General features: G+C 52.5%; 1 protein-coding gene across 1 annotated transcript; it reads right to left on the bottom strand.

The window, feature by feature from the left end:
• Positions 1-953: 953 nt before the first annotated feature.
• PPP2R1A (protein phosphatase 2 scaffold subunit Aalpha) lies at positions 954-23,996 on the bottom strand. Its single transcript, XM_019979617.2, has 15 exons — positions 23,834-23,996; positions 14,515-14,605; positions 13,646-13,746; positions 10,576-10,808; positions 9,471-9,618; positions 9,197-9,352; positions 7,417-7,531; positions 7,221-7,291; positions 6,650-6,784; positions 4,970-5,143; positions 4,642-4,702; positions 3,815-3,969; positions 2,280-2,422; positions 1,519-1,610; positions 954-1,389 (listed from the first exon to the last, which is right to left on the bottom strand). Exons 1-15 carry the CDS (start codon positions 23,909-23,911, stop codon positions 1,373-1,375), a joined length of 1,770 nt encoding a protein of 589 aa, XP_019835176.2. The 5' UTR covers positions 23,912-23,996; the 3' UTR covers positions 954-1,372.
• Between the last annotated feature and the right edge of the window lie 1,571 nt (positions 23,997-25,567).

The following is a 25,567-nucleotide window of genomic DNA, read 5'->3' as shown; positions in this document are numbered from 1 at the left end:
AGGATCTGGATGACTTGCCAAGTGATGAAACCCCTAAGTCACTTATACGTTTAACTCCACCAGGTGACAGGTAACCCGTGTGGGCCTCGACAGCATCAGGAACCCTGGGCCCCGCCTGTCTTGCGCTGCTGCCTTGCTGGGCCTGCACTTCTGGGCTCACGTCCTGGCCTGGGATGGCTGCACCCACTCCTGCCATCTGGTCCACATGATGGGTCCTGGTCCCTGGTCCCGCCATCCAGGGCTCAGCAGGGAGGCGGAAGCATTATTTCCCCGCTTAGGAATGCCTTCTAGAAGCTGCCCGTGCCATTTCTGTTCACATACTACTCACCTGAATTTAGCTGCAATGCCACACCGAATTTCAAGAGACCCTGAGAAAATGCCTTGAATCCAGGCAGCCATGTGCCCAACTAAAAATACAGGTGTCTAATCAGTATTAAAGAAACAGAAGAACAGACACTGAGAGAGAACAAGTGGTTCTGTCTAGCCACAGTCCCCAGCCTGCTCTGTCGCAGCCCTGATGATCCTGAGAGTTCCTGGCCCACTCCTCTCATGCGTCAAACATCACTGCCCACTCTGTGTGGATCACCTCATTTAGTCTTCATTCCTGTCCCGCTCAATCTAGATTCTGTTACCCCCATTTTACAGTCTTGCAATCTGAGCCTGGGCACCTACTCAAGGCCACACAGCTATTAACGGAAGGACAAGGATCTGGACGCAGGCAGTCTGGCGCCAAGGCACCTGCTATAACCACCACACACTCAGCCAGTCTCTGTGAAACCTAAGTGCACCTCAGGACTCCGCTGGCCCCTGGGGCCAGGGGCACTCCCATCGGCTTCCCAGGGAATCCTCCTCACTCGCAGACAGGGGTGTGGCAAGTCCAGTCAGTCCTCACCAGAAAGAAGCGCAAGGCTGGGCCCCCTTCTCCATCTAGTGACTTAGACCAGAGGACCAGCTATTTCTAGGCCTTTATTTCTCTGTGAAAAGGGGGGAAAGGCAATAAAATAAAAACGGCACAATTGACACAAAAAAACCACCAAGAGGAAGGGAGGGAGGTGGAGGAGATGGGGGAGGGGTCCCCATACAGCAGCAGGAGCCGGCGACCTGGGATGCTCGCGTCTCTCCCCCAGAGGGCGGGAGTGGCCCCTTCCTCCCAGGGTCTCTGCTCTGTCCCACCTTGTGTGCCCCCAGCCCCGTGGGGGGTGGACATGAGGAGTCAGAGTCCCGGGCTGAGGGAGGAACTGTGCCGGGGGAGGGACCTGGGGTCAGACCATGCACAGGGAGTGACAGCCAAAGGCCCCCCACTGTCCCCCCAGGGAGGAGCCTGGCGGGGGAGGGCGGACACCAGAGGCTGGCGGTGGCTCTTCTTCCAGCATCAGGCGAGAGACAGAACTGGGGGAACAGGAAGAGGCAGGAATCAGAAGGCAGCCAACCCGCTGCCCACGGCTGCTCCCAGGCCAAGCATTGCCCTCGCAGACCCCCACCCCCTCCCGCCGGTGTCTCAGATTCCTGACGCCTCACCAGTCAGAGCCTCCTGGGCGAAGTACTTGACGTCCACGTCCTGGTCCTGGGTCAGCTTCTCGAGGACGGGCTTGATCTCACTCTGCAGCGTGCTGGGGAGAGAGGGGGGAAGGCGAGGGGTCAGCTGGGCGGGGCTGCTCGGTGTCTGCACAGATGCAGACACACGGGTGCATGAAAGCTCTCAGGGGCCAGAGCAACCAGTACTTGGAAGGCTGGAAGTCTCACAAACCAGGACAGAGGCCTTGGGGGTCCAGAATAGGTATAGGCAGGTGAGGTGGTGTGGAAAGGTGGGGCAGTAAACCCAGAACCTCAAGCCTCTGAGCCTCGGCCACATGGCGCCGTGGATTTGTGTAACATTATCTACTGAGGCCTACTGCCCATCAGGTGTGGACACAGTGGAAAACCCAACCCTCCTGATTCTCACCCACACGGAGCCCAGACTGGGAGAAGGCAGATCAAACTGCCGACAAGTAACAGGAGAAGCGAGCGCCCGAGGGAGGGACTCAGCCCTACAGGGTCCCAGGGAGGTAAGGGCCAAGGGAAAGGCTTCTGCAGTGGCAGTCAGCTGTTTGGGGGACAAAGGTAGCCTTCAGAGAGAAACTAAGGGGTGAAGCTGTGTCCTGGACAGACAGAGGTGCAGGCATCACAAGGCCCTTCCCCCAAAATAACCACCATTCGCACTTCCATCGCCTGCGTCCCCCTTGATCCATTTTTGAAGTTGATACAAATGCAATCGTGTGTGGAGGAGGGGCAGGCCTCACCTGTTGTCCAGGATGGGCCCGATCTTCTGCAGGGACTTGGCCACGTTGAAGCGGACGTTGGCGACAGGGTCCCCGGCCATGCGCAGCACGGTGGGCAGCATGTGCTTGGTGGTGATGTCCTGCCCGCAGACCTCGGACAGCACCTGCAGGCCAGGGAGCAGCAGAGGGTGACTCTCCAGAGTCCTCGCTCCCTCTGACCGGGACACTTAGTGGCCGTCAGGCTTGGGGGTGAAACTAGCTGAGCATCAGGGGGACTCTGAGCTCAGACTCGCCCAGCCTGAGGGCCTTGATTCTCTGCAAGTTCCCAGGTCCCCTAACACCCTCCTAACTCCACCGTCTCCCTGCCCTGAAAACCCCCAGCCCACACTGTCCCATCCCAGCTCCTCTTCTCAGAGTCTCCCTCATCCTCTGGGGATGGGACTGGATCCCTGACCCTGGGATCCCTTCCTTAGTGCCGTGGTCTCCAGAGTGATGCAAGGGAAGGGATTACCGGAACAATTTTATGCTAACTTTTAAATCTCATTCTTTAATATGTAGTTATGTGGTTTATTTAAGTGGTTTTATTTAAGTTTATTTAAGTGGTTTATTTAAGTTTATGGTTTATTTAAGTGACTACATACAAGCACTTTCTACTGTTTACATTTCATTTACATATCACACATACACAGCATACATATCACACACACAGCATACATTACAATCACACACACAGCATACATTACGTATCACACACACACCATACATTACGTATCACACACACACCATACATTACGTATCACACACACACCATACATTACGTATCACACACACACCATACATTACGTATCACACACACAGCATACATTACGTATCACACACACAGCATACATTACATATTACATACACACCATACGTTACGTATCACACACACAGCATGCATTACATATTACATATCACACACACAGCATACATTACGTATCACACACACCATACATTACATATTACATACACACTATACGTATACATATTACATACACACCATACGTTACATATGAACCACTGTTCTAAGCTGTATAACCAGATCAATCTCACGGCCTCAGGAGTCTGGGGCTGTGATTGTTGGTATGAACCCTCTACAGGTGAGAAAACTGAGGCACTAAGCGGTAAGGTAATTTTCTCAAGGTGCACAGTCAATATATGGCAGAGCTAGAATTAAACAGTAGGTCTGATTCTAGAAAACTGTGCTTTAACCATTGTATCATAAATATCACACATTTTGTGGGGAAGGAGGGGGTGCTCAGACAGACCTAGCCATCACTGTTCTGTCGGCCAAATTTCCCGTCTCCCCCATGCAGGTCCCCTCCTGCAAAGGCCCTGTAACTCTGACCAGGGAGCCCAAGCTCCGGTCTGCAGTTCCCCAAGGACTCACCCCTATGGCCCCAGATCCCACCACTTCCCTACTCCCAAGCCAGCTTTCCCCCGAGGACCTTCTCCATTCCTCCTCTCCCGTCTACTTCCCCTCCCCCAGGGAGAGGTGGGGGCCGGTGGGCGCTCACATTGATACAGAAGAGTGTGGTCATGCGGTGCAGGTAGTTGGGGTCCCCAGACATGGCCAAGACCTTGGGGATGATAGTCGCATGGGCCCACTCCTTTCCGAATTTCTCCACCAGCTTCTTCAGGTTGCTGGTGGCCGCCTCGCGGATGGCATAGACTGTGGGAGGAGGAGAAGGGAGGGAGACTCAGGAGGTGAGGGACTGACGCAGGTGGGGACTCATAGTCACACTCACTCCCGCCTGCAGAGCAGCCCCAGGTACCAGGCCACATGAGAACCCGTAAACTCGCAGAGAAAGAGAGGGCTGTGCGCTAGAGGTAGGGTTTTGTTTTCACGTAGCACGTTCTCAACAGCTCCAAGGCACGGACGGGCAGACTGAGGCTCTGAATTTGCCCAAGTGAATGACTTAGTACGTGGAATGGAGCCTGTTACAGACAAATGCTAACTTTTATTTTTGCCACTCCTAGTGAAAACAATAAGCAATTCTCACAATGGCCTTCAAAGACTGGGATGAGGCACCCTATGTTTCATAGAGTGTGGGCTCAAAGGTGGCAAGTGACATGTTTAAAGTTCGACAGCCAGGAAGTAGGATTCAAACTCGGGCTGTCTGCCAGGTGGTCCTCGGACTCTCCACTGGACCTGGCAGCCCCGGGTGACCTGATTCATCCACCTCCCACCCTGACCTCCTGTGGGAATCCAGAAAGCAAGGGAGCTGGTCCATGTACCTGGCAGCAATGGGGTGATGCCCACCCCCCACCTGCCCCAAACAATCCACCCCTACACCCTTCTGGAGCCCCAGACTCCTCCCAGAGATCCTGGGGAGGTGCTCACCATGATCCACAAGCCAGGCCATGCACAAGGAGTTGAGTTTCTCATCAAAGAACTCCACCCCCTGCAGGAGACGAGATAACAAATCAGGGTTGAGACTGCGCAGATCTGGGCAAAGCCCAGGGAAACCAGCCCCCACCCCCGCAAACAGCCAGGCACTGTTCCACTTCACCTGAGGGGCTCTCTTCCCTTCCCTCCCCTTGACTCCCACGACAGCCCTCACACCTTCCACTGGGCCCTCACGGGCCCCAGGGCCCTGGCACAGCCCCCAGATCTGACTGCACCACCCACCTCCCCGGGCAGAGGGCCTGGCCAAGGCCTGCGCTCTCACCAGCTGTCCCGCCAGCAGAGGCATATACTCGATGATGGCCAGCCGCACCCGCCACTTGGCATCCTCCGCCAGCTCCACGATGGCAGGGAGCAGGGACTGCGACAGTTGCCGGATGCCGATCACCTCGTTCACGCAGTCCAGGTTGGAGATGATGTTCAGCCGCACCTCCGGGCACTGAGGAGAAGACAGGAGCGTTCTGAGAAGGTGCACCGCACACAGAGCCCAAGGCAAGGCTCTGACTTACACTACACGCATGTATGGGCCTCCTTGGTGGCTCCAACGGTAAAGAATCTGCCTGCAGTGCAGGAGACCCAGGTTTGATCCCTGGGTTGGGAAGATCCCCTGGACAAGGGAATGGTACCCACTGCGGTATTCCTGCCTGGAGAATTCCATGGACAAAGGAGACTGGTGGGCTACCCATGGGGTTGCAAAGTCGAACATGACTGGGTGACTAACATACACACAAACACACATGCACATGTACACAGGTAGCCCCCATTAAAGTTAACCTCACACCACTATGAGAGACTTACATGGGTTCCTGCTTTCACTAAAAGAAACCCAAAGAGGATTTGTGCTTTTACCAAAGAAAAAAACAGCTGCTTCACTCTATGCCATTTCAACCTATGGCAGGCTTATAGGAATGCTCTATCTTAGCACAGAGTGGGAACCTATATTCCCATCTGCTTCCAAAAATCTCTGAAGCAACCTCTAAGAAAAGGAACACAAATATACTTAATTCCTTGTCCAACATCATATATTCCTGGAGGGCAGACACCACAGTCAGTTTTTCCTGCATCTCCCTCTGGGAGCTGTGGGGTGAAGAGGCATGGGCTGAAATCAATCAGTGAACCAAATAATCAAGTGTGCAGTAAAGGGTTATTAACTGGACAGGCCTAGGCTGTTCAAACTTGGCACATTCCAAACAGAGGACTGGCCCCCCACCAGCTTCTGGGAGATGATCTAAGGACCCTGGGCCATGTCAAAAAGATCATACTAACAATGTGACTTATGGTGAGGCCCTTGGGCCATGTGGCATCAACTTGACCTCCACACAGGCTGGAGACCTGTAACCTAAGGTCAGCCATCGGCAGACAGGATGGGCACCCTCTCTGGGGTCTGAGAGGACTGGCCTGCTGCTGGTCGGTGCCCTCTCCCTTCATGCCGGCTGAGACGGAACACATCAGGGCAGCCACCTCAGACCCACAGGGCGCTGGGGTCAGCAGGGACAACGCCCTCAGTGTGGGTCCCCCCACCCCTGGATTCCTGTGAGAGAAACCATTCTCCACCTTATTTAATCCATGGCACTTTGAGGTCTCTAGTAGGCACCTTAGCCTGAATTTGGATAGACATGAACCTGTCACAGTGCCTGTATGATCAGGGAGTCAAGGGACCGCCCATCTGTCCCTCTCCACTGCCAGTCTCTGAAGGTCCTGGAGGATCAAAAGGGTCTTGTTCCTTTTTTTTCTCAGTATCCCTAATGCCCAGGAAAAAGACTAGTACAGAATAAAGGCACATGAAACAAATGCCAAATAAGCGAATGAGCTACCGGGCAGCCCCCCAGGCCCACAGACACTCAACTCCCTGGCGACCCGGGCATTTGCCGCAGGTGCCGGCGACCCCAGGGAGCAGCTGCCCCGCCCACCACCGCCAGTGTGCAGAGCCCCACGGCGCCCACACCTCGTCCTTCAGCTGGGCCAGGAAGAGGGGCAGGAGGTGCTCGATGGTGCTGTCTTTGCCCAGGATCGGGGAGAGGCCCATGATGACGGAGGCCAGCGCCGACTTGACGTGCTGGTTGGCGTCAGACACCAGCTCCTGGGAGGGAGGAGGACGGGAGCCATGGGGTCAGTGGCTGCAGAGACTCAAGTCCTACGAACCCTGAGACACTGCCTGCTTTTGTCCTCTCGATCCAGCCTGAGTGCACGAGGGGAACTGGAGTGTCTTCCTTACACATTTGGCGTGCCTGGAGTTCAACAACCCCTGCCCCCCGGGGGGCCTCTGCCCCAAACTCAAAGCTCTGTGGATGAGGAGATGCTGTGAGCTCTGAGGAGGAAACACTCCCCGATCACGCTCAGCCCCAAGCCTCAGATTACGCCTGCCCTCAGGCTTCCTGACTGCTCTAAACCCAACACCGCCTGGTCCGAGGAGGCTGGGAACTCAGTCTGCACCAGGCTGCCCCTCACGCCCTATCTCCACCTTCGTTCCAGAAGGTTCAGGCATGCTCTACTCCTCCCACCAAACTCCCTGTTACCTTGATGCAGGGCAAGATCTGGGTCATGATCACATTCTCCCGACAGTCAGCAGAGAGATTTTCACAGAATTCTGTGGGCAGCGAGAGGGAGGTGACGGGAGATGAGACCCGAGGTGCCCGTTCTGCCTGCAGCCCCTCGGACACCAAGCCCACCACCCACACGCCCGCTTGCTGTGTTCTGGTCACCAGCACCAACCTTTGACCTTGTGGGAGGCGGCGGCCCTCACCTCGGCCTCACAGTCTTTCATCAGGTTTTGGAAGGCAGGGACCAGGTCCGTCTTGGTGATCTCAGGCCCCACCGCTTTCTGGAGCTGCAGGAAGGGAAGGAAGAGCGGGGGAGGTGAGAGGGCTTGCCGAGCACCTTCAGTGAATGAGAACAAAATCAAGTTACAGGCACCAAGACTGAGGCAAAAGCAGCCCTCAGTGTCACTGCTGAGATGTAACGCAGGTGCCGTACGGGCGACCTCAGCCAGGTCTCAGAGCCTCTCTGAGCCTCAGTTTCCCTGTTGTGCAGTGATGAACTGTGTATGGTGCCGAGGAGCTGGGCAGGGCTGTGCTCACAAGCGTGGCCCTGGAGTCCAACTGCCTGGCTCAAGTTCTTACTCTTGCTTATCATCTGTGTGACCTTGGATGAGTGCCTGCACCTCTCTGAGCCTCTGCTTCCTCAAACCCCGAGGGTACCTACTGCAGAGCACTGCTGTCTGCATTAAAAGTAACAGCAGACTGCCTTACTGTTCAGGTTACTCGGGTTGGGTTTTCTGTCCCTGATTCCAAAAGACTAATGATGTATGATCACTGTCACTTTCTCATTTGTATTATTTCCGTGTTAAGACTGTTTACCAGAACTGATATTACTCTTGCAATTAAAATAACACAATACAGGTTAGGGTCCCCCTGCCCCTCAGGAAACCAGGCAAGGAAAAATGCACAGGTTCTGCTGTGAAGCTGCTTCGTGAGGGCCTGGGGGAGCAGGGTGGTTCCCAACTGCAAGGAGAGGGGCCTGCTGCCCACTTCTCCAGCTTCCTCTCCCCCGAGAGCCATGCCCAACGTTCTTGCCTGTGCTCTTCTCACCACCCAGGCCCTCTGCACACACGGGACACAGTTCCTGCCCCGGCTCTCTCTCGTCCTCCAGAACCTGCTGCAGCACCTCCTTGTCTCGGCGCTTCCATGCCCACCAGCCGGCCCTGCGCCTGTCATGCTGTCTCACTGCATTCCCTGTCTCAGTTGACCTTCCCCCTTCAGGCTGCCTGTTCCTTGAAGGCCAGGAATGCGCCGAATTCACTGGACCCCCAACACCCAGCCACGAGCTGGAGCCTGACAAACATGTCTGTGCGACGAGCCACTGAGACTCCATGGAAAGAGCACTGTCCTCAGAGACATGGCATCTGTTCTGCCTGCTTGACAGCATCACTCTGACCATTCTAACATTTGGGCCGTGTTTTGGGGCTCGACTGTATCCCCTGAAATTCATACACTGACACCCTAACTCCCTACCCCAGTACCTCAGAATGTGACTATACTTGACCACAGGGTCTTTAAAGAGGTAACAGGGTAAAATAAGGTCATTAAGGTGAGCTCTAAGCCAAAACCTCTAAAGCGCTTATAAGAAGAGATGAGAACACAACCCACAGGTAACATACAGGGAGGAGGCCGCCTACGGCCAAGGAAAGACGTCTCCATCAAAGGAGATAAGGTTCGTAGGTCGGGAACACACACATGCTACTCTTCTCTGCTCCTGTGGTTCTCCCCCACAGAACCTTAAGTTGGCCTCAGAAACCTCAAGGAAGTACTTCAAGCTGCCACTATCAACCAACCAGGGTTGACAGGTGAGCTAATCAAATGACAGGAGAGCTTCCTGCTTCGATGCCCGGATGACCCACTGGGCTTCACTAAACCCCAGCTCCACGTGGCCCCACTCCTTCCTGAGGCCTCCGTCTCCCCGTCCGTGAGACACTGTCTACAGCCCCTGCACGTACCTCTGTGAACTTGTCGGCCACCATGTAACGGACGCGCCAGGACTTGTCCTCAGCAGCCTGGCGCAGGGTGGGCATCACCAGGGCCTCCAGGTCCTCCTGGGGCAGGAGCTGGGCAATGTTCACGCATGCCTCCACCGCTAGCAGCCGCACCGAGTCCTGGGGAGAGGATGGGAACAAGGAGGGGGAGCAGAAGCCCCATCAGCCCTGGGCCTCCTCCCCAGACTCGGGGTCCACCGCAGGGAGAAGCAGCAGAGGGGCGGGCAGGCGGCCCCACCTGCTCGTCAGAGGCCAGGTTGGAGAACATGGGGATGATCTCGCTCTTGACGTTGTCCAGCTCCAGCACCTTGGCAAACTCCCCCAGCTTGGAGGCTGCGGCCCGCCGCACCATGGGGGTATCATCTGAGCACAGGTTCCGGAAGTACCTGGGCGGGTAGAGGGGGCTCAGGAGGAGGAAACCCTGAAATCCCAGGCAGCCCTGCAGCTCCTGGCTTTGCCCGAGTAATCCTGACCCAAGTGACAGCCTCTGAGTCTCCCCAGCCCTACACGAAGGAACTGATAACAGAACCCACCCCACTGGGCCACTGAGGTTTAAACCAGACGCCGTGTGTGAGACATCCAGCCGTCTCTCAGCGCACAGGTCTACAGCAAGCCACAGCTGCTGATTCTATCTATTATTGTGACCACATAAATAAGCCTCTGCTCAGCTAAGACGCTGCACTGAAGCTGCTCAGAGCGTTTCCTTTCCAGCACCAACTGCTTCCAATTAAAGAGACACAAGGGGCCCAGAACAGCCCTCTAAGCGCCTGCGAGCAGCTGCATGCCGCTGTCCTGGCCGGAGTGATGGCTCAGGGGCTGGGCGTGCTGCCCGCAGTTCAGGACAATGGTGGAAAGACAGGAGTCCAGAGGGAAGAGAGGAAACACATGTTAATGGGAAATTTTAATCCAATTAAAAATACTGGTTCTTCCACAGGCCAAATTTCAAGTGCAAGCAACTTCCTGGGGTTCAGCCAAGAGGGAGGGAGGTGGTGGAGGCGGCGGCCTCCCATCTGCCACACCAAGACAGGCCAACGACTGCACCACACATCACTGGCTGGGTGCCTGCCATGTACCAGAGTCTGTCCTAAGCGTTTTATACACAATAATTCTTTTAAATAACCAACAGGAGGAAGAACCATCATTGTCTTCATTTCCTAAATGAGCAGGAGGCAGTGTCTGGACTGACACCCGGCCATGTCCAGACACCTGCTCTCTGAGGGCTGGCAGAGCTCAGGGGCTTCCTGGTGCTGGATGGGCCTAACAGAGCCTGAGGCTTGAGAGAAGGGGACCAAGCAGAAGCGGGAGGAGGGGTCTCGCCAGGGCCCAGAGGCCGGGGGACTCACTGTCGAAGCTCCGCCTTGACGGCACTGGACACGCGGGGGTAGCAGACGGAGAAGAGGCCGCAGGCTGAGGTGCGGGAGGTGAACCAGTCGCCGCCCGCCAGCCGCTTCACCAGGGGCACAAAGTGGGCCTCGAGGTCGGAGGGGGAGTGCTCGTGCGAGATGGCCCGCAGGGACTCCACTGCCTTATCCCGCACCACCGTCTCCTCCACCGTGGCCAGCGACTCCAGGGGCGGCTGTGGGGCAGAACAGATCAGCACACAGCTCCTCCCCAGCCCCCCCGAGCTTCCGGCTGCCCCCCTGCAGGGACTCAGCTCCTCTGACAGGCTTTCCCTGATCACCAGAGGCCCACGCACACCCAGTGTCTCCTCCCTGAAGAACCACAACAGAGAACCTCACGCACAGGTCCTTGAAGGCGCTTCAGTGGGGTGTACAAACCCCCAAGCTGTACATGTCACCTTCTGAGAGGGCCACAGCTGTCCCTGGCATCTCCAAGTGCAGTAATAATCACTGATGTTGACAGCAGGGTCTATTTACTGCATGTTCTTAGCAGGGCCACAGCTCCAGCGGTGCTGGTTCTAACTCACGAGTCCTGTGAAGCACGTCCTGTTACTGTCTCCATTCTAAACTAACAGGAAACTGAGGCACAGCCAGGCTAAGCAACTTGCCCGAGATGGAACAGTGACAAGCCAGGATCTAAACCAGGCCAGCTGGCTCCAGAACCTCCAAAGGGCTGAAAGGCAGAGTTGTGGTTTCTGACAGGCAACCACACAAGGATCTCACAATACTGGAGAACCTGGGGCTCGAGACTCTTGTTACTGCGAGGCCTGGAGTGATCGTGCTCCTTTAGGGACGTGTGACCGGCTGACCATGGGGTCACCTGGAGCCCAGCAGACCTCCTAGCACAGAGCAGGAATGCAGGAATTACTGACTTAAAGAAGGGAGACTCAATTTTTATCCTAATCTGTTCAAATAAACATGTGGGTGGAGGCTTGTGGTCTGAAGTCCAACCTGGCCTGACAGGGACAGAAAGCAGAAAGAAATCATAAATGGAGATGTTTCCAGGACCCAGGCAGGTGACGGACTGCAGCAACGGGCAAAGGTGACAGGAGGGGACAGCAGGGGCAGAGACTGGCTGAAGAGTGTCCAATCCAGGGAGCAGAGCTGCTTCCAGCTTCCAGCTCCACCAACTGTCACGGGGGGACATGGCCGGGGAAAGCAAATCTCGGGGTTTCCAAAAGCAGCCAAAAGGGCCAGGCCCTTACATGTGAAAAAGAAATCTCATTTGACACAAGCTTCAACGTGGATGAACTCCTTGAAGACGTTATACTAAATGCAATAAGCCTTTCGCAGAAGACTGCATAATGTATGCTTCCTTACGTGAGGTGCCGCGTTTTACAAACTGAAGGTGTGTGGCAACCTTGCACCCACCAAGTCCATCAACATCAACTTTTCCAATAGCATTTGCTCACTTTGAGTCTGTGTCACATTTCAACAATTCTCAAAATATTTCAAACATTTTCATTATTAATGTATTTATTATGATGATCTGCGATCAGTGACCTTTGATGTTACTACTACAAAAAGACTACAACTTGCTGAAGGCTTAGATGATGGTTAGTGTTTTTTGGTGAGAAAGTATTTTTTAACTAAGATAGGTATCTTTTTTTTTGACAGAATGTTCCTGCACATTTAATAGACAACAGTAAAGTGTAATCATAACTTTTATATGTACTAGGGAACAAAAAAATTCATGTGACTCATTTTATTGTGACATTCACTTTCTTTATTATGGTAGTTTGGAACTAAACCCACAATTTCTGAGGTATGTCTGCAGGCAGACTCAGAGACAGAAAGTGGAATGGTGGTTGCTGGGGGCTGGGGTGAGGAGCTTGGGGAGTTACTGCTTGATGAGCACAGTTTCTTTGGGGAAGATGAGAAAGTTCTGGAGATGAACAATAGCAATGGCTGCACCACAGTGTGCATGTACTTAATGTCATGGAAAAAGAGTGGTGAAAACGGTAACTACTTCTTAATAATGGTAACTATTTACCACCATTATTACTAATAAAGGTGCGATTAATAATGGTAACTATTACTAACTCACCGTGATAAAAAATAAAAAAATCAAGAACAAATTTTTTACAATCTCATTAAAAATGTGGCAATGATACGTATACCACTAAAAGAAAGCCTGCAGACTAACTACAAAACACCATCAAGTGCAGATACCAAAATATGAAGACATATCTTTAGGGATCATGAAAGACAGAATCACAGGTGGAAATGGCGGTTCTGAGGAACAGTGAAAACTGAGCAACCTCCAAGGTTCTTTCAACCCAGGCCACAGGACTGGAGCGCCTCCTCCCTTCCCTTCTCCCAAACAGCAGTTACTCTCAGTATCTGACCATCTCTGACCTTCGCCATCACCCAACACAGGGTCACATGGACAGGAACTCAGGAAAAGTCACGGGGACAAGCCTGGAATCCCAGCTCTGCCACTCACTAGCAGTGTGACTGTCTTCCCATCCAAGTACTAACCAGGACCAACCCCTGCTTAGCTTCCAAGATCAGATGAGATCGGGCGAGTCCAGGGTGGTACGGCCATAGACGGTGTGACTGTCTCTACCTCAAAGCGTGGACAGGATGACAACGGAGCTGACATCTCTGAGTGCTTACTACATGCCAAGTCCTGCACTAAGGCTTCTTGAGGTGGTCCTCAATGTAAGTTCTAAGGACTCCCTTTCTACAGATGAGGAAAGGACAGCACAGAGAAGTCAGGTGACTTACAAGTCACCCAGCAAGTAAGTGGAGCCTGACTCCCAACTGAAAACCTCACATGCAGAGGGCCAGGTGAGGCCTGGCGCTGCTCAGACACACCCAGTCAACAGTGAGGAAGACAGGTGCGTTTTCGTTCAAATATAGTAAAAGCCTGCTGACCTGCTGGGTTAAAGTGAATCATCAAGGTTCAGAGAAGATGACCCCAGCCTGGCCTGCACTCTCCCCTCCCTGCGAGGATCCTGGTTCTGACGCCCCAGGGGCCGGCAGGGGCCCTCCCGGCTTCCAGACTCACCAGCAGGCAGTGCACGTACTCGGGGCCTCCGACCAGAGTGGTGAAGGTGCCCAGCTGCTCCGCCAGGGCCAGGAGGACCTCGTCCTCATCGTAGATGGTGTCTGCGGGACAAGACAGACTGGGTTACAGTCCCGCCCCACAGCTGACTCACCCTGGGGAACAAGCGTGCTCCAGTCCGCTTCCTCAACCTGGCAGCCACCCTCTACCTGGGCGGGCGGCGGGAATGAGTGATTAGGTGTGCGATGCTAGGGAAGAGAGACCACCAATACTGTCAAGTTCAGAGCCAGCGTGACTTGACAGATATCCTGAGTCACTTCCTAACTACACGACCAATTAAGTCACTTCATCTCTCCATACTTCAGTTTCCTCATCTATAAAATGAGGGCGGTAGTCTTACCTGCCTTAAGTTACTGTGAGATAATCTTGACAACGATGGTGGCATAGAGCACGAGCTCTATGTGAACAAACTTAATTCTCACAAGAAAGGGTTTAGAACACTATCTGGCATATTGTCAGTTTACAGTAAGTATTAGCTATTATTACTATTATTATTGTTTAATGCTCACATCAACACTATAGCGCATGATGACCATGCCTGTTTCATACATAAAAACTCTATGGAACAGAGAAGTTAAGTAATTTGCCTAAAGTCACCAGCTTCTAACTGGAGCTGTAATTCAAACCAGCCTCCATCTGCCTTCAGACCCCCTTCCATTAGTCCCTGCACCAGCCCCCAGCGCCCAGCACACCGCACTTACGAACAATCTGTTAAACTCACGGAGAGGTTTCTCTCCTATCTGGCAGGAACCACCCCAGAAGCCCCCACTCCACTCCCCACTCCCCAGGTGGGCCCCAGGACTCCACTGTACCTGTAAGGAAGGGCAGAAGCTCACTGCGGGTCCTTTCGACCCCGAGGGCCAAGGCAATGGTGGAGAGCTTCTTGATGCTGTTGAGGCGAAGCTAACGAGGGGAAGAAGAAAAGGAAGGGAGAACGTTAGCAAGCCCACACTTAAGGTGATAGTTTTGGACCCAGTCGGCCGCTGGAAGCCTCGCTAAGCACGTGTGGGTGCTGAGTAACGCAAGCCTACCAAGTGGCTGTGTGACCTTGAGCTGTTAAATTACAGCGGCAGCCTCAGCAACAGTACCCGATGGGTCTCACTGAGCCAACACCCCCTTCAGCACTTTCCAGGATCACTCTGTCTGACACTGTGCCTACATGCCCAAGTTCCCCACCCTCCTACTTGTGCCCACCACTCTTTGGCTCAATACCACTAACACACTCCACCTTGTGCTCTTAACAGCAGCAGCAGCTACGTTCCCAGCCTACTGTGCTGGGCCCAGTCCCAGGCAGAGTACTCACTTGCACGTCTCATTTAGCTCTCACGACAAGCTAAGGGCAGAGGGTTACAGGCCCTACCCCAGGACAGCAAACAGGCTCAGGGAGTCAAAGTCCCTTCTAAGGGTCACAGAGCTCTGCGGCATGGAGCGGGGATTGTAACCCAGTGATGGGTTAGATGGTAGATGGTGGTTTACAGTGGTGATAACAGAACAAACAATATTATAATGACACTGCTGTAAAAACATGACTAGCAGTAGCAGTAGTAATTCCACTAGTACGGTGGGTTGAACAGTGATTGCAAAAAGATACGTCCCAGTCCTAACCCTCAGTAGTGGTAAATGTGAAATACGCAAATGTAACTAAGTAAGCACCTCGAGATCGTCCTGAATTTGGGGCAGGGGGTGGTGGTGGTGCCATGAAACATTAGAAAAGTATGTGTCTACCCCTAATTCCTGGCTCCTAAACCCCTGAAGCTTTCTAAGAGACAGGAACACAAGGAGCATCTCTTGTTCTGATGTTTGATTTTCAATTCTGGTTCCTGATACTGAGCCCCCAAATTCCTTGGAATTTCCTGGGTGATGGGAATGTCTCTTGTTCTAATGAGGTGACTCTGGCTGGGCTCCTGGATGGGGCTGGTCACCAGAGAGAGCAAGCCATGCTCAGAAGCTGGGAACTTCCAGCCCCAAGCCCCATTCCCCCAAGAGGGGCACTGACCGGATGATCAGTCACGTCCATGTGATAAAGCCTCTGTAAGAAACCTCAGAGTATGGGGCTTGGGGTGCACCCCTACATACCGTGAGGGTGATGCACCCCAACTTCAGGGGACAAAAGTTCCCTTGACCTCGCCCTCTGCATCTCTTCACATGGCTGTTCATCTAGACTCTTTATTGCATCCTTTATTATATAACAAACTGGTAAATGCAAGTGTTTCCTCACGTCCTGTGAGCTGTTCCAGCAAATAATCAAATCCATGGAGGGGGCCTGCTTTAATGCCAATTGTAGGACATCCAGCAGGTGTTGCCAAGAACTGCTTGATCAGGAAGGGGGAAAGCCATCTGGTGTCAGAAGTGCTAAGTGTGGGAGGGGTGTGAGAGGAAAGGAAAGACAGGAGCCCGAAATCCAACGGCAGTGACTTACAAGAGACAGGAGAGAAGACGAAGAGACACAGAGGGAAGGCCGTGTGAAGACAACAGAGGGAGCTGGGGCTGTGTCCACAAGCCAAGGAATTTGTCAAGAATGGCTGGCAGCCCCTTGAAGCTGGGGAGAGGCACGGAGCCTCCTGAAAGAACCAATACAGTTAACACAATGATCTCAGACTTCTTCAACCTCCTGAAAGAACCAATACAGCTAACACCGTGATCTCGGACTTCTTCAACCTCCCGAGAGAACCAATACAACTAACACCGTGATCTCGGACTTCTCGAACCTCTCGAAAGAACCAATACAGCTAACACCGTGATCTCGGACTTCTTGAACCTCCCGAAAGAACCAATACAGCTAACACCGTGATCTCAAACTTGAACCTCCTGAAAGCACCAATACAGCTAACACCATGATCTCGGACTTCTTGAACCTCCCGAACCAATGCAGCTAACACCTGACCTCGGACCTCTGGCCTCCAGAGCGCTGAGAGAGAACCCTTTCTGTTGTTTGCAGCACCTAAGTTGCGGCGCTTTGTCGTGGCCACCCCTGAAATCGCACCCTCTGCTAACACAAGGCAGGCCTCAGGCTCAGAATGTTAGTGTCAGGACCTCATCTGATGCCCTCATCCCAGGGAACACAACCAATGCCACCTTTCCACCAGCATGGAGGTAGGCTCGGGGGCGCAGACAGCTGTCTGAATGAGCTCTGAGTGGGCCAGGACCCAACCCCAGCTGCTCGGGTGGCCTGGCCTTCTGTGTCTTCAGCCTGACAGCGGGGCTGCAGCCGTGAGCTCCTGTGCGGAGAGGGCAAGGCGACACCCCAGTGCTGGGTAGGCCCGTCAGCCTCGCCAGCCCAAGCACAAGCGGACTCCTCCCCCGAGGAGGAGCGGAAAGAAGGGAGTATGGTGAAGAGGGAGCAGCAAGGGCTCCCTCGGCCTGCTCTTCCCCGGGCTGTGCGGCTCTGAAGAGGGCGGAACGTGCCTGGGACCCTGCACCCCCTCCGATTGAAGGCGCTAAGACTCTCTCTGGCAACCACAATGATGACAGCCTGAAGAAATGCCATGGTGGCCTCTCCTCAGAAAAACACCCCACTTTTCACACAGTGTCACTGGGTCTTTGGACCACCTGGGCTTGAAGTGGTCCACTCACCGGCCTGGCAGCAAGAGGGTCTCCAGATTAAACATCACAGGCCCTGCATCTTCTTTTTAGCCAAAGATTAAATGTATATAGAAACAGACCTACAGAAACATATAAACAACTAAATACGGTGAACGTGAACTGCCAGTGAAATCTGAGTGGGAAGCACACAGGCACTCCCTGATGTTATCTTCCTCACCCAAAGTCATGGACATGCCCTGAATGCCAGACGGACCCCAGGTTAAGAGCTCCTGCACTGGGCTATACTGCCGCCTAGGACCTCTGGTTTCCATCTATGCATGTGAGTCCCTGCAAAGATATTTTTAAATCACTTTTGCATTTGGATGTGACCATGAGACTAATGTCTGGCCAGTGAAATCCAAGTGGGAACGGTGTGTGTGACTTCTAGAAGTGCTCTTATGGGGAGATGGGGGTCACATTCTTCATCCTTCCTTCCCTGTCTGGAATGGGCCTATGATAGCTGGGGCTTCAGCAACCATCTTGGGGTCTTGAGGTAACCTGGGACTGGGGAGGGCGGGATGGAAGACAACAGAACAACGTGTAAGAGCCTGGGACTCCACAACACCTACAGTGTCACACCTGCTTGAACTACCGCCAGACTTATTGATGTGAGTCATTTAAGTATCATTTATTCAGAGTCTTCCTATTATTTACAGCCAACCTTGGCTTCCCTGGTGGCTCAAATGGTAAAGAATCTGCCTACGATGTGGGAGACCCAGGTTCAATCCCTGGGTCAGGAAGATTCCCTAGAGAAGGGAATGGCTACCCACTCCACTATGCTTGCCTGGAGAATCCTATGGACAGAGAAGCCTGGCGGGCTACGGTCCATGGGGTCGCAAAGAGTCAGACACGACTGAGTGACACTACTACAGCCAACCTTAATCCTAACTACCCCAGTCAGTGACTGAGTTCTTTTTGGACAGAAAGACATAAGGACAAGCCGGCCAAGGAACGTCCAGGAAAGATTTTCCTCTTTGATGAGCGGTAGGAGGATGAGCAGAACCTCTCTGCTCACACCCATGGTTCCACGACCACACGTATCACCGTGAGCCAGGGCTGCTTGTGTCCCCAGCAGCCCTCAGCCTACTACACGAGACATCATAAATAAAAACTCCCTTCTCACCACTACATCCACACAGAAACGCTACCACTTTTTAAAATCCATGTCACATTCAATCCACAGAGCTTCCCCGATATGACCACATGGAGTACAGTCCCACATGTAGAATGTCTTCGCTTCACGCTGAGTGACACCCGAAGGCTCTCCTGTGGACTACGAGGCCCAACAGGACTGGCTCCTGTGTACAGGTTCGTCCTCACTTCCCATTCCCTCTCTTTGCTCCCTGGGTTCCTGTCATAGTAGCTCCCTCAACAGCTACTAAAACACAAACATTACGGTCAGATCTTCTTACTTGCTGACATGCTGTTTCCTCAGCTTCCCACAAGACACACCAGGGCTCCTCACCAATGCCTGCCCCGGGTACACCGGCACAGCCACATCACTACACATCTTAACTCTCATCATTTCCAACACAGGCAGCGGATCCTTGAGCAACACGGGGTTGGGGCGCCCGCAATCCGCTCATCTGAAAACCTGAGTCTAACCTACAATGGGCCCTCCGCATCTCAGTTTCACATCTGTGGGTTCAACCAGCAGCAGACCACGTAATACCACGGTATTCACTACTGAAATAATCTGCACGTAAGTGGACCCACACAGTTCAAACCTGTGCTGTTCAAGGGTCAACTGTACTTCTCTGTTCACTGTTTCTCCTTCCCCCCCAGAACGTGGGCTTCACAAGGGCAGGGATTCTGTCTTCTGCACTCTGTGCCTCCAAATCCCAGGGCACAGCCTGGCAAACAAGAAGAGTCCAATAAATGCTGGATTAATTTTTTTAAATCTAGGCTACACATCTATTTCTACAGGCAGAGAAGGAAAGAACCTGGGGGAATATGCTCCAAACTGCTACAGTCTGGTAGAGCCGGTGGCTGGGAATGAGCGGGGTGGCAGGCGCTGCAAGGTGGCTGCTTTAACAAGCCTCAGCCCTGGAAACGCCCAGGGAGTGACGCAAGTGCCTCTTCAACGTCTATAAAATCCTAACATCCTTCCACCTCATTCCACGAAGAATCATGTTTTTAAATGAACATAATGTGTGTGGGTGTGTGCAGGCAGATGGGGGTGAAAAGTTCTGCATCACCAGAGTGAAATGAGGACCACAATCTCTATTTCTGGAGCATCTGATTTTTTTTTTTAAAGTAAAGAATGAACAAGTATGCACTCTGGCTTTACCAATTGGCTAAGGTCCCCAGGTAAATCCCTGCTACCTCAGAACTTCAGTTTCCTCACTGTAAGATGGTTATCACAACAATGCCTGTCTCACAGGATTGCTGGGATAATCAAATAAAGAAGACAGAGCCTGGCATGAAGCAAGCACGCAAGTGTTAACCATTATTCTTATCATTATTTCTCATGTATTTTTATTTCTTGAGCAGGGAACAAATAGTTCACCTGAAATAGAAAGGAAAAAAGTAATCTCCCCACCTCCTTGGAAACCGCAGCACAAACGAGTCCTTTCTTAGCAGTTTACCTGGCCTTATAATTATGGTGGTGCCTGCTCCCCCATTTGGAAGGTGATTTGTCTCTGGGATGAGGAAGGGGCATGACTGTTACCAGCTGGTGATTCCCGAACCGAGTACAGGGCTGGGTCAAAAACAGCAAGCATAAATATTTTTCAAGTCTTTAAAAATGCAGGTCATCCAGAGACGGCACGGCAGAGCCTGGATCTTGAACCCACATCCTTCACCACCACCCTACACCAACTAAACTCTCAGAGCAACCTGATTCCTGAGTTCTGCTTCAAACACCCATGTTCTCTATGTGCTCCAGAAAAGAAACCAGAGTCTGGGACGTCATATTTCTAAGGTGTGGGCACCCAAAATGTCTTAGACCATGCAAGAACCTGCTGTCTTTACACAGTTTATCTCATTTAATCCTCACAGCACACCCTGCCGGGTGTGTCTCCCACCCTTTTTCTCACTTAACAAGAAAATCAAGGCCCAGAAGGGTTGAGTAACTCATCAAGTTGCCAGACCAGGACTTGAAACCCTGGTCTGCCTCCACCCATGGCACTGCCACCTCTGTGTCACCTCCGGGCCTACTCTGTCTCCACAGGGCCCAGCTTGGTGGTGCAAAGTGCTGCCCTGAAACCCAATGCTGTTGGCAAAGTCCTATTTCAGTATTTATTGGGTTGTGTGACAATGACCAAACATTCAGAATGAAGATTCAGAATCTGATTTAAAGGAGCCAATTGTAAAAGGACACTTCTGGAACAATCAGGAAAATCTGATTTATGTATATGAATTTATTGTTAGATGACATCAAAGACCACTGTAAAAACTTTGTCATGTATGATGTTTTTCAACTGTGGTGTTGGAAGAAGACTCTTGAGAGTCCTTTGGACTGCAAGGAGATCAAACCAGTCAATCCTAAAGGAGATCAATCCTGAGTATTCATTGGAAGGACTGATGCTGAAGCTGAAACTCCAATACTTTGGCCACCTGATGTGAAGAACTGACTCATCTGAAAAGCCCCTGATGCTGGGAAAGACTGAAGGCAGAAGGGGATGACGGAAGATGAGATGGTTGAATGTCATCACTGACTCAATGTCGAGCTTGACTAAACTCCAGGAGTTGGTGATGGACAGGGAGGCCTGGGGTGCTGCAATCCATGGGGTCGCAGAGTCGGACACGACTAAGTGACTGAACTGAACTGATGTATGATAATGTCACTGTGGTTATTAAAATGCCCATTGTTTTAGGACTTCCCTGGTTGTCCAGGGGTTAAGACTCCATGCTTCCAATGCAGGGGGCACTAGTCTGATCCCTTGTTGGGGAACAAAGATCCCACATGCTGTGCCACACAGCCAAATTAAAAAAAGTCCATGGTTTTAGAGGTGCATAATGAAGTGTGTAGGAGACAGTATCTGGGGCATGGGATTTATTTTTAAAATACTTCAGCAAAAAAAAAAAAAAAAAGTGTGTGGGAGAGGATGAGAAACAGGTGAAAAAATATGATAAAATTTTTTTAAAAAACTGCTGAATCTGGATTTGGTACTATTTTCTCTGTGGATTCAGATTTGACAATCAAAAATCATTTACTGGAAAAAAACCCAGCACCTATCTCAGATTTCTTTTGTGAGGACTCAACAAACACACACAAAGCACTTAGCAGGCTAGCATACAGCAGGGTTTCTTAGCCTCGGCACCACTGACCTCTGGAGCTGGACCATCCCTTGTGAAGGGAGGGCCTGGGCAGTGCAGGATGTTGGGTAGCATACCTAGCTACTGCTTGCGGCACTCCTCCCACCAGTCGTGACAACCTGTTAAGACCCACTGCTCTATAGTAACCATTAAGAGAATAGTTTTTAAATTCCTGAAGCATCTCACCTTTGAGAGATGAAGCCCTCACCTTACCACAAGCGGCAGACTAAATTTAATGAAAACCTAAAACATGTCACGCACTGTTCTAAGCATTTTCCTTGTACTAACCTATTTAATCCTTGAAACATCCCTATGAAATGCTAAGTATTACTTTTGGGGCGGAGGGCGGGGGGGCTCCACTGCACAGCTTGCGGGACCCTAGTTCCCCAACCACAGACTGAACTCTGAGCCCAATACAGTGAAAGTGCCGAGTTCCAGACACTGGACCGCCAGGGAATTCCCTATTCCCACTTCATAGATGAGAAAACTGAAGCAGACAGTATAAGTAACACAGAAACCTGGTCTCTCCACCCGTGGACCACATTTTAAGAAACGTGGGGCCCCAAACAACCCGAGCCAATGCAACCCAGTCACTGCTTCTCACTGGCTAAGGAAGCAATTTCTTTGAACCTCACTTTTCAAATATAAAACCATAAACTGCTATGACAACTGAACGAGGTCATCACTGAATGCCTTCTTAAGGGGTCAATTCCACTGCAACCTCCCAACCAGGCAGATGCTGCTTCCTCACTCATCATTATTCCTTACAGATGAGGAATCTGGACCCAGAACACGCAAGGCACTGACTGGTCCAGGGCACACAGGGAGCACACGGCTAGTGCTGGCATTCAAACCTCAGTCATCTTGACTCCTCCATCACTCACCACACCGCATCCAAACCACCAGCAAACCCCAACAACTCTCCTTTTCAAGATACCCCCAATCCTGCCAATGCTGGTGCTGCTCTGCAGTGGCATCCAGAAAGGTCTCTCTGCTCCTGCCTGGGCCCTATTCGACAGCAAAAACTCAGAGCATGTCATTCCTCTATGCAAAGCCTGGCACTGGCTCCTCCACCTCACCAAAGTCTTTGCCTTGCTGGTCCACAGGCCTCACTTGATCTAGCTCTGGATTAATCCTCATCTGCCACCACTTCGACATTCACTGGGCAGCTGGCCTTGCTGTTCTGACTCCCGAACTACGGTCATAAGAGCCCAAACCACAGAGGCTGGGCCAGTGTAACCCGCACAATTTTATCAATGGGGAAACTGAGGCCCAAAGAGAGGATCGAAACTCTTCAATCACCACTCCCCACAATTACAGCTAACATTTATTGGGCCCTTACAACAGACCGGGCGCCGTTCTATATGACTCGTATTATTAACTCGTTCAGCCCCTTTACAAACTCCCATTGAGACCAGGACTATTATTAGACCACAGTTTATGGAAAACAAAGGCCCAGATTGGTGAAGTAATCGGCCCAAGGTCACTCGGGTGAGAGGCAGGGCTGGGATAGGCAAACCCTAGAACCCTACCTCTTCTCAACACTTCGCCTGCTGGGCTCAGATACCTGAACCTCCCGCTCCCACACATTAGAAATGTTAGTCTGTTTAGTACACTGCCCACCCTCCACTCAACGGGAGGATCCTGGAAGGGGGGCGAGTTTCCACCTCGTAATTCGTACCTGAATTTGGCCAGTTCCCACTTTGGGAGTGAGCTTTTCGCCCCTCTCCCCTTCGGGGGTCTACACCAAAACTGGAGAGAGTGGAGGGCAGGAATTGTATAGTCAGTCTTCACGTCTCAGTCTCCATTTGGGAAGTTTACCCCACAGCGCAGAGCCTTAGCCGCTGAAACCGTGAAGGGTGAAAACTACCCGGACCCCCCACCAATCAGGCGGCCCCTCCCCCACTCGGAGCAAGTCACGCGCCCACCGCATCCCCGAGGCGCCATTCAAGGGCTGCTGCCGCCAATCACCGAACCGTTCCTTCGCCTCTCCCCCACCCAATCGGTCGACTCTCTCCAGAGCCGCGGCCTCGTAGGCCCGGGGCCCCGCGCGCACTTCGCAGGCCCAGGACCCTCCAAGCTCGCTTTCGCTCCCGCCCTCCGCTGGACCGACAACCAATCCCGGGCACCGTCTCATCGAGTCCGGGGACCCTAACATATGAAAACGGAATGCTGATTGGCCGCCGCCCCTTCCGCCACTCCCAGCGAACACTGAACCTTGTCCGCGAGGGACGCCCGTGCCCCCAGGTCCCCTTTCCCTTCTTCCTCAAGTCCCCGTTGCTTCCGGACCTGAACATCCTCGTTGCGGAGCTCGTCTATGAGCACCGCGATGGGGTAGAGCGAGTCGTCGCCATCGGCCGCCGCCATCTTGGGCCCGTCCCGTTCCTGTCAAGACTGCGGCCAGCGCCGTGCTAAAACCGGGATGGGGAGGGGTTGGGCTGGGAGGAGGAAAGAAAGGCGTGGGGACGCCCGAGCCACTTTACAGGGGCTACCCCACATTCATTGGCTGCGATACTCCGGGCTTAGCCTGCGTTTCTTTGGTCCGAACAAATAAGGTCCCGCCTACCGCCCATTTGCCATTGGCCGAAGGGACGAGATTAAGTTTGCCGGAGCCTAGGAGAGGGGGAGGAGGAAACGGAAGTACGTGGTATCTTAGCGACCAAGATTGGGCCCGCCTACGTCGCCGCTAACATCGGCCTAGACAAGCAGTTGCTTCTAGCCAATGAGGAGCAAGATTGGGAGGTGGCTAAGCCAGCTCGCCTCCGAGTTCTTCTGCGCCTGCGTCGCTAGGAATGCATGACGTCATTGACGGGGCAACGAGAACTATCTGCAGGTTTTGGTTTGGGAGGCAGTGGTTCCTCTTGCTGGCAAGCGGACTTCTGAACCTTTGTGGGAGAGGAGGAGAGAGTGTGTCTTTGATTTATGCCTTATTTTGCTGAGGCCCCGAGAAAGGTGGCGACTTGCCTTACTCTGAATAAAACCCAACGCTCCTCATGCGTGGATCTGATTCCTGAACGCCTGTCTCGCACCTCCCCTTTATACCCTTCAGCAGTTCTGGAAAATTAACTGCTTGAGCACATCATGCTTTTTCATGCCAACAAGCCTTTGCCCAAACTATACGTTCTGTTTGGAAAGCAGTTCCTATTAAATCGTCAGATGTCTACGTATCTCCCCTTCCCTTCCTCTCTTCAGTCCTGGCCAAACTCCCAGAGCCACGTTATCAGTCAATCTCAATCTCTCTCCCTCCCTCCCTCTCTCAAAATTCGTGTCCCTTAGCTGAGTCTGTGCTAAAGACCCACTCCATTTAGGAAACTGCTCCTTATAAAAGGGAGCGGGGATTGAGCGGAGGAGACGTTGCATATTTCAGTCTTTTCCTCCTTATCCCCAGGATCTTCCCGCAACCCCAACTTTGCCAACTCACGGAGGCTATAAATCTCTTTAGCTAAGGATGCGCTCTAAATATCTTATAATTTTGTCAGTTACACCTCAACAAAGCTCCCCCTCACCAAAGAGCCCCAATTGTGCCATGCAGAGACAGCCTCTGCAGCTCATAGATGCAGTCAGCAGCTTGATTCTGGTCAGACTCTTCACAGAAAAGACCCTGACCAAGAGTATTTCAGTCAGCGACCCAAACAGTTCTCTCAGCACAACAGTTTGTTTCCACAGTACACATCCTAAAAGAGGGATGTCCAAGGCACACTAAAGGCTTGTGCGCCACTTGGACACGCTGGCAATCGTCCAGGTGTCTGACCACATCTGTTTTCTATTCCTGCACAGCTGGCACTAAGACTGCACAGCCACAGCGGCCCAGGGAGCAACATTAGGTTTCAGCTTGCCTAAACCTTCTGTGTAGGTCAGACCATGCATTTAGGGAGGTCTCAGAGGACTGAGAGTTGGTAGTGCCAGTGGCTTTGGCTATAGTGTAGAGCTGAAAATTTCCCCAAAGGGATAGATACCACTTATTCCTATAAAGCCAGGATGCTGCTGGAGCCAGTCTGGGTTCATTCTTGAATAAGTGATTCC

This window comes from Bos indicus, chromosome 18 (genome assembly GCF_029378745.1).
Source record: "Bos indicus isolate NIAB-ARS_2022 breed Sahiwal x Tharparkar chromosome 18, NIAB-ARS_B.indTharparkar_mat_pri_1.0, whole genome shotgun sequence".
NCBI classification, from domain to species: Eukaryota; Metazoa; Chordata; class Mammalia; order Artiodactyla; family Bovidae; genus Bos; species Bos indicus.
This window is presented reverse-complemented; position numbering and strand designations above follow the sequence as displayed.

Bases quoted from the DNA above. Each gene is read 5' to 3' on its own strand.
- PPP2R1A (XM_019979617.2), bottom strand. From the start codon at position 23,911: ATGGCGGCGGCCGATGGCGACGACTCGCTCTACCCCATCGCGGTGCTC. The intron at 6,785-7,220 runs GTAACAGGGAGT...CCTCCCTCCCAG, and splicing joins AGATCTTGCCCTGCATCAAG to GAGCTGGTGTCTGACGCCAA. The intron at 4,703-4,969 runs GTGAGAGCGCAG...CGTCTCCTGCAG, and splicing joins CTCTGCTGGCGGGACAGCTG to GGGGTGGAGTTCTTTGATGA.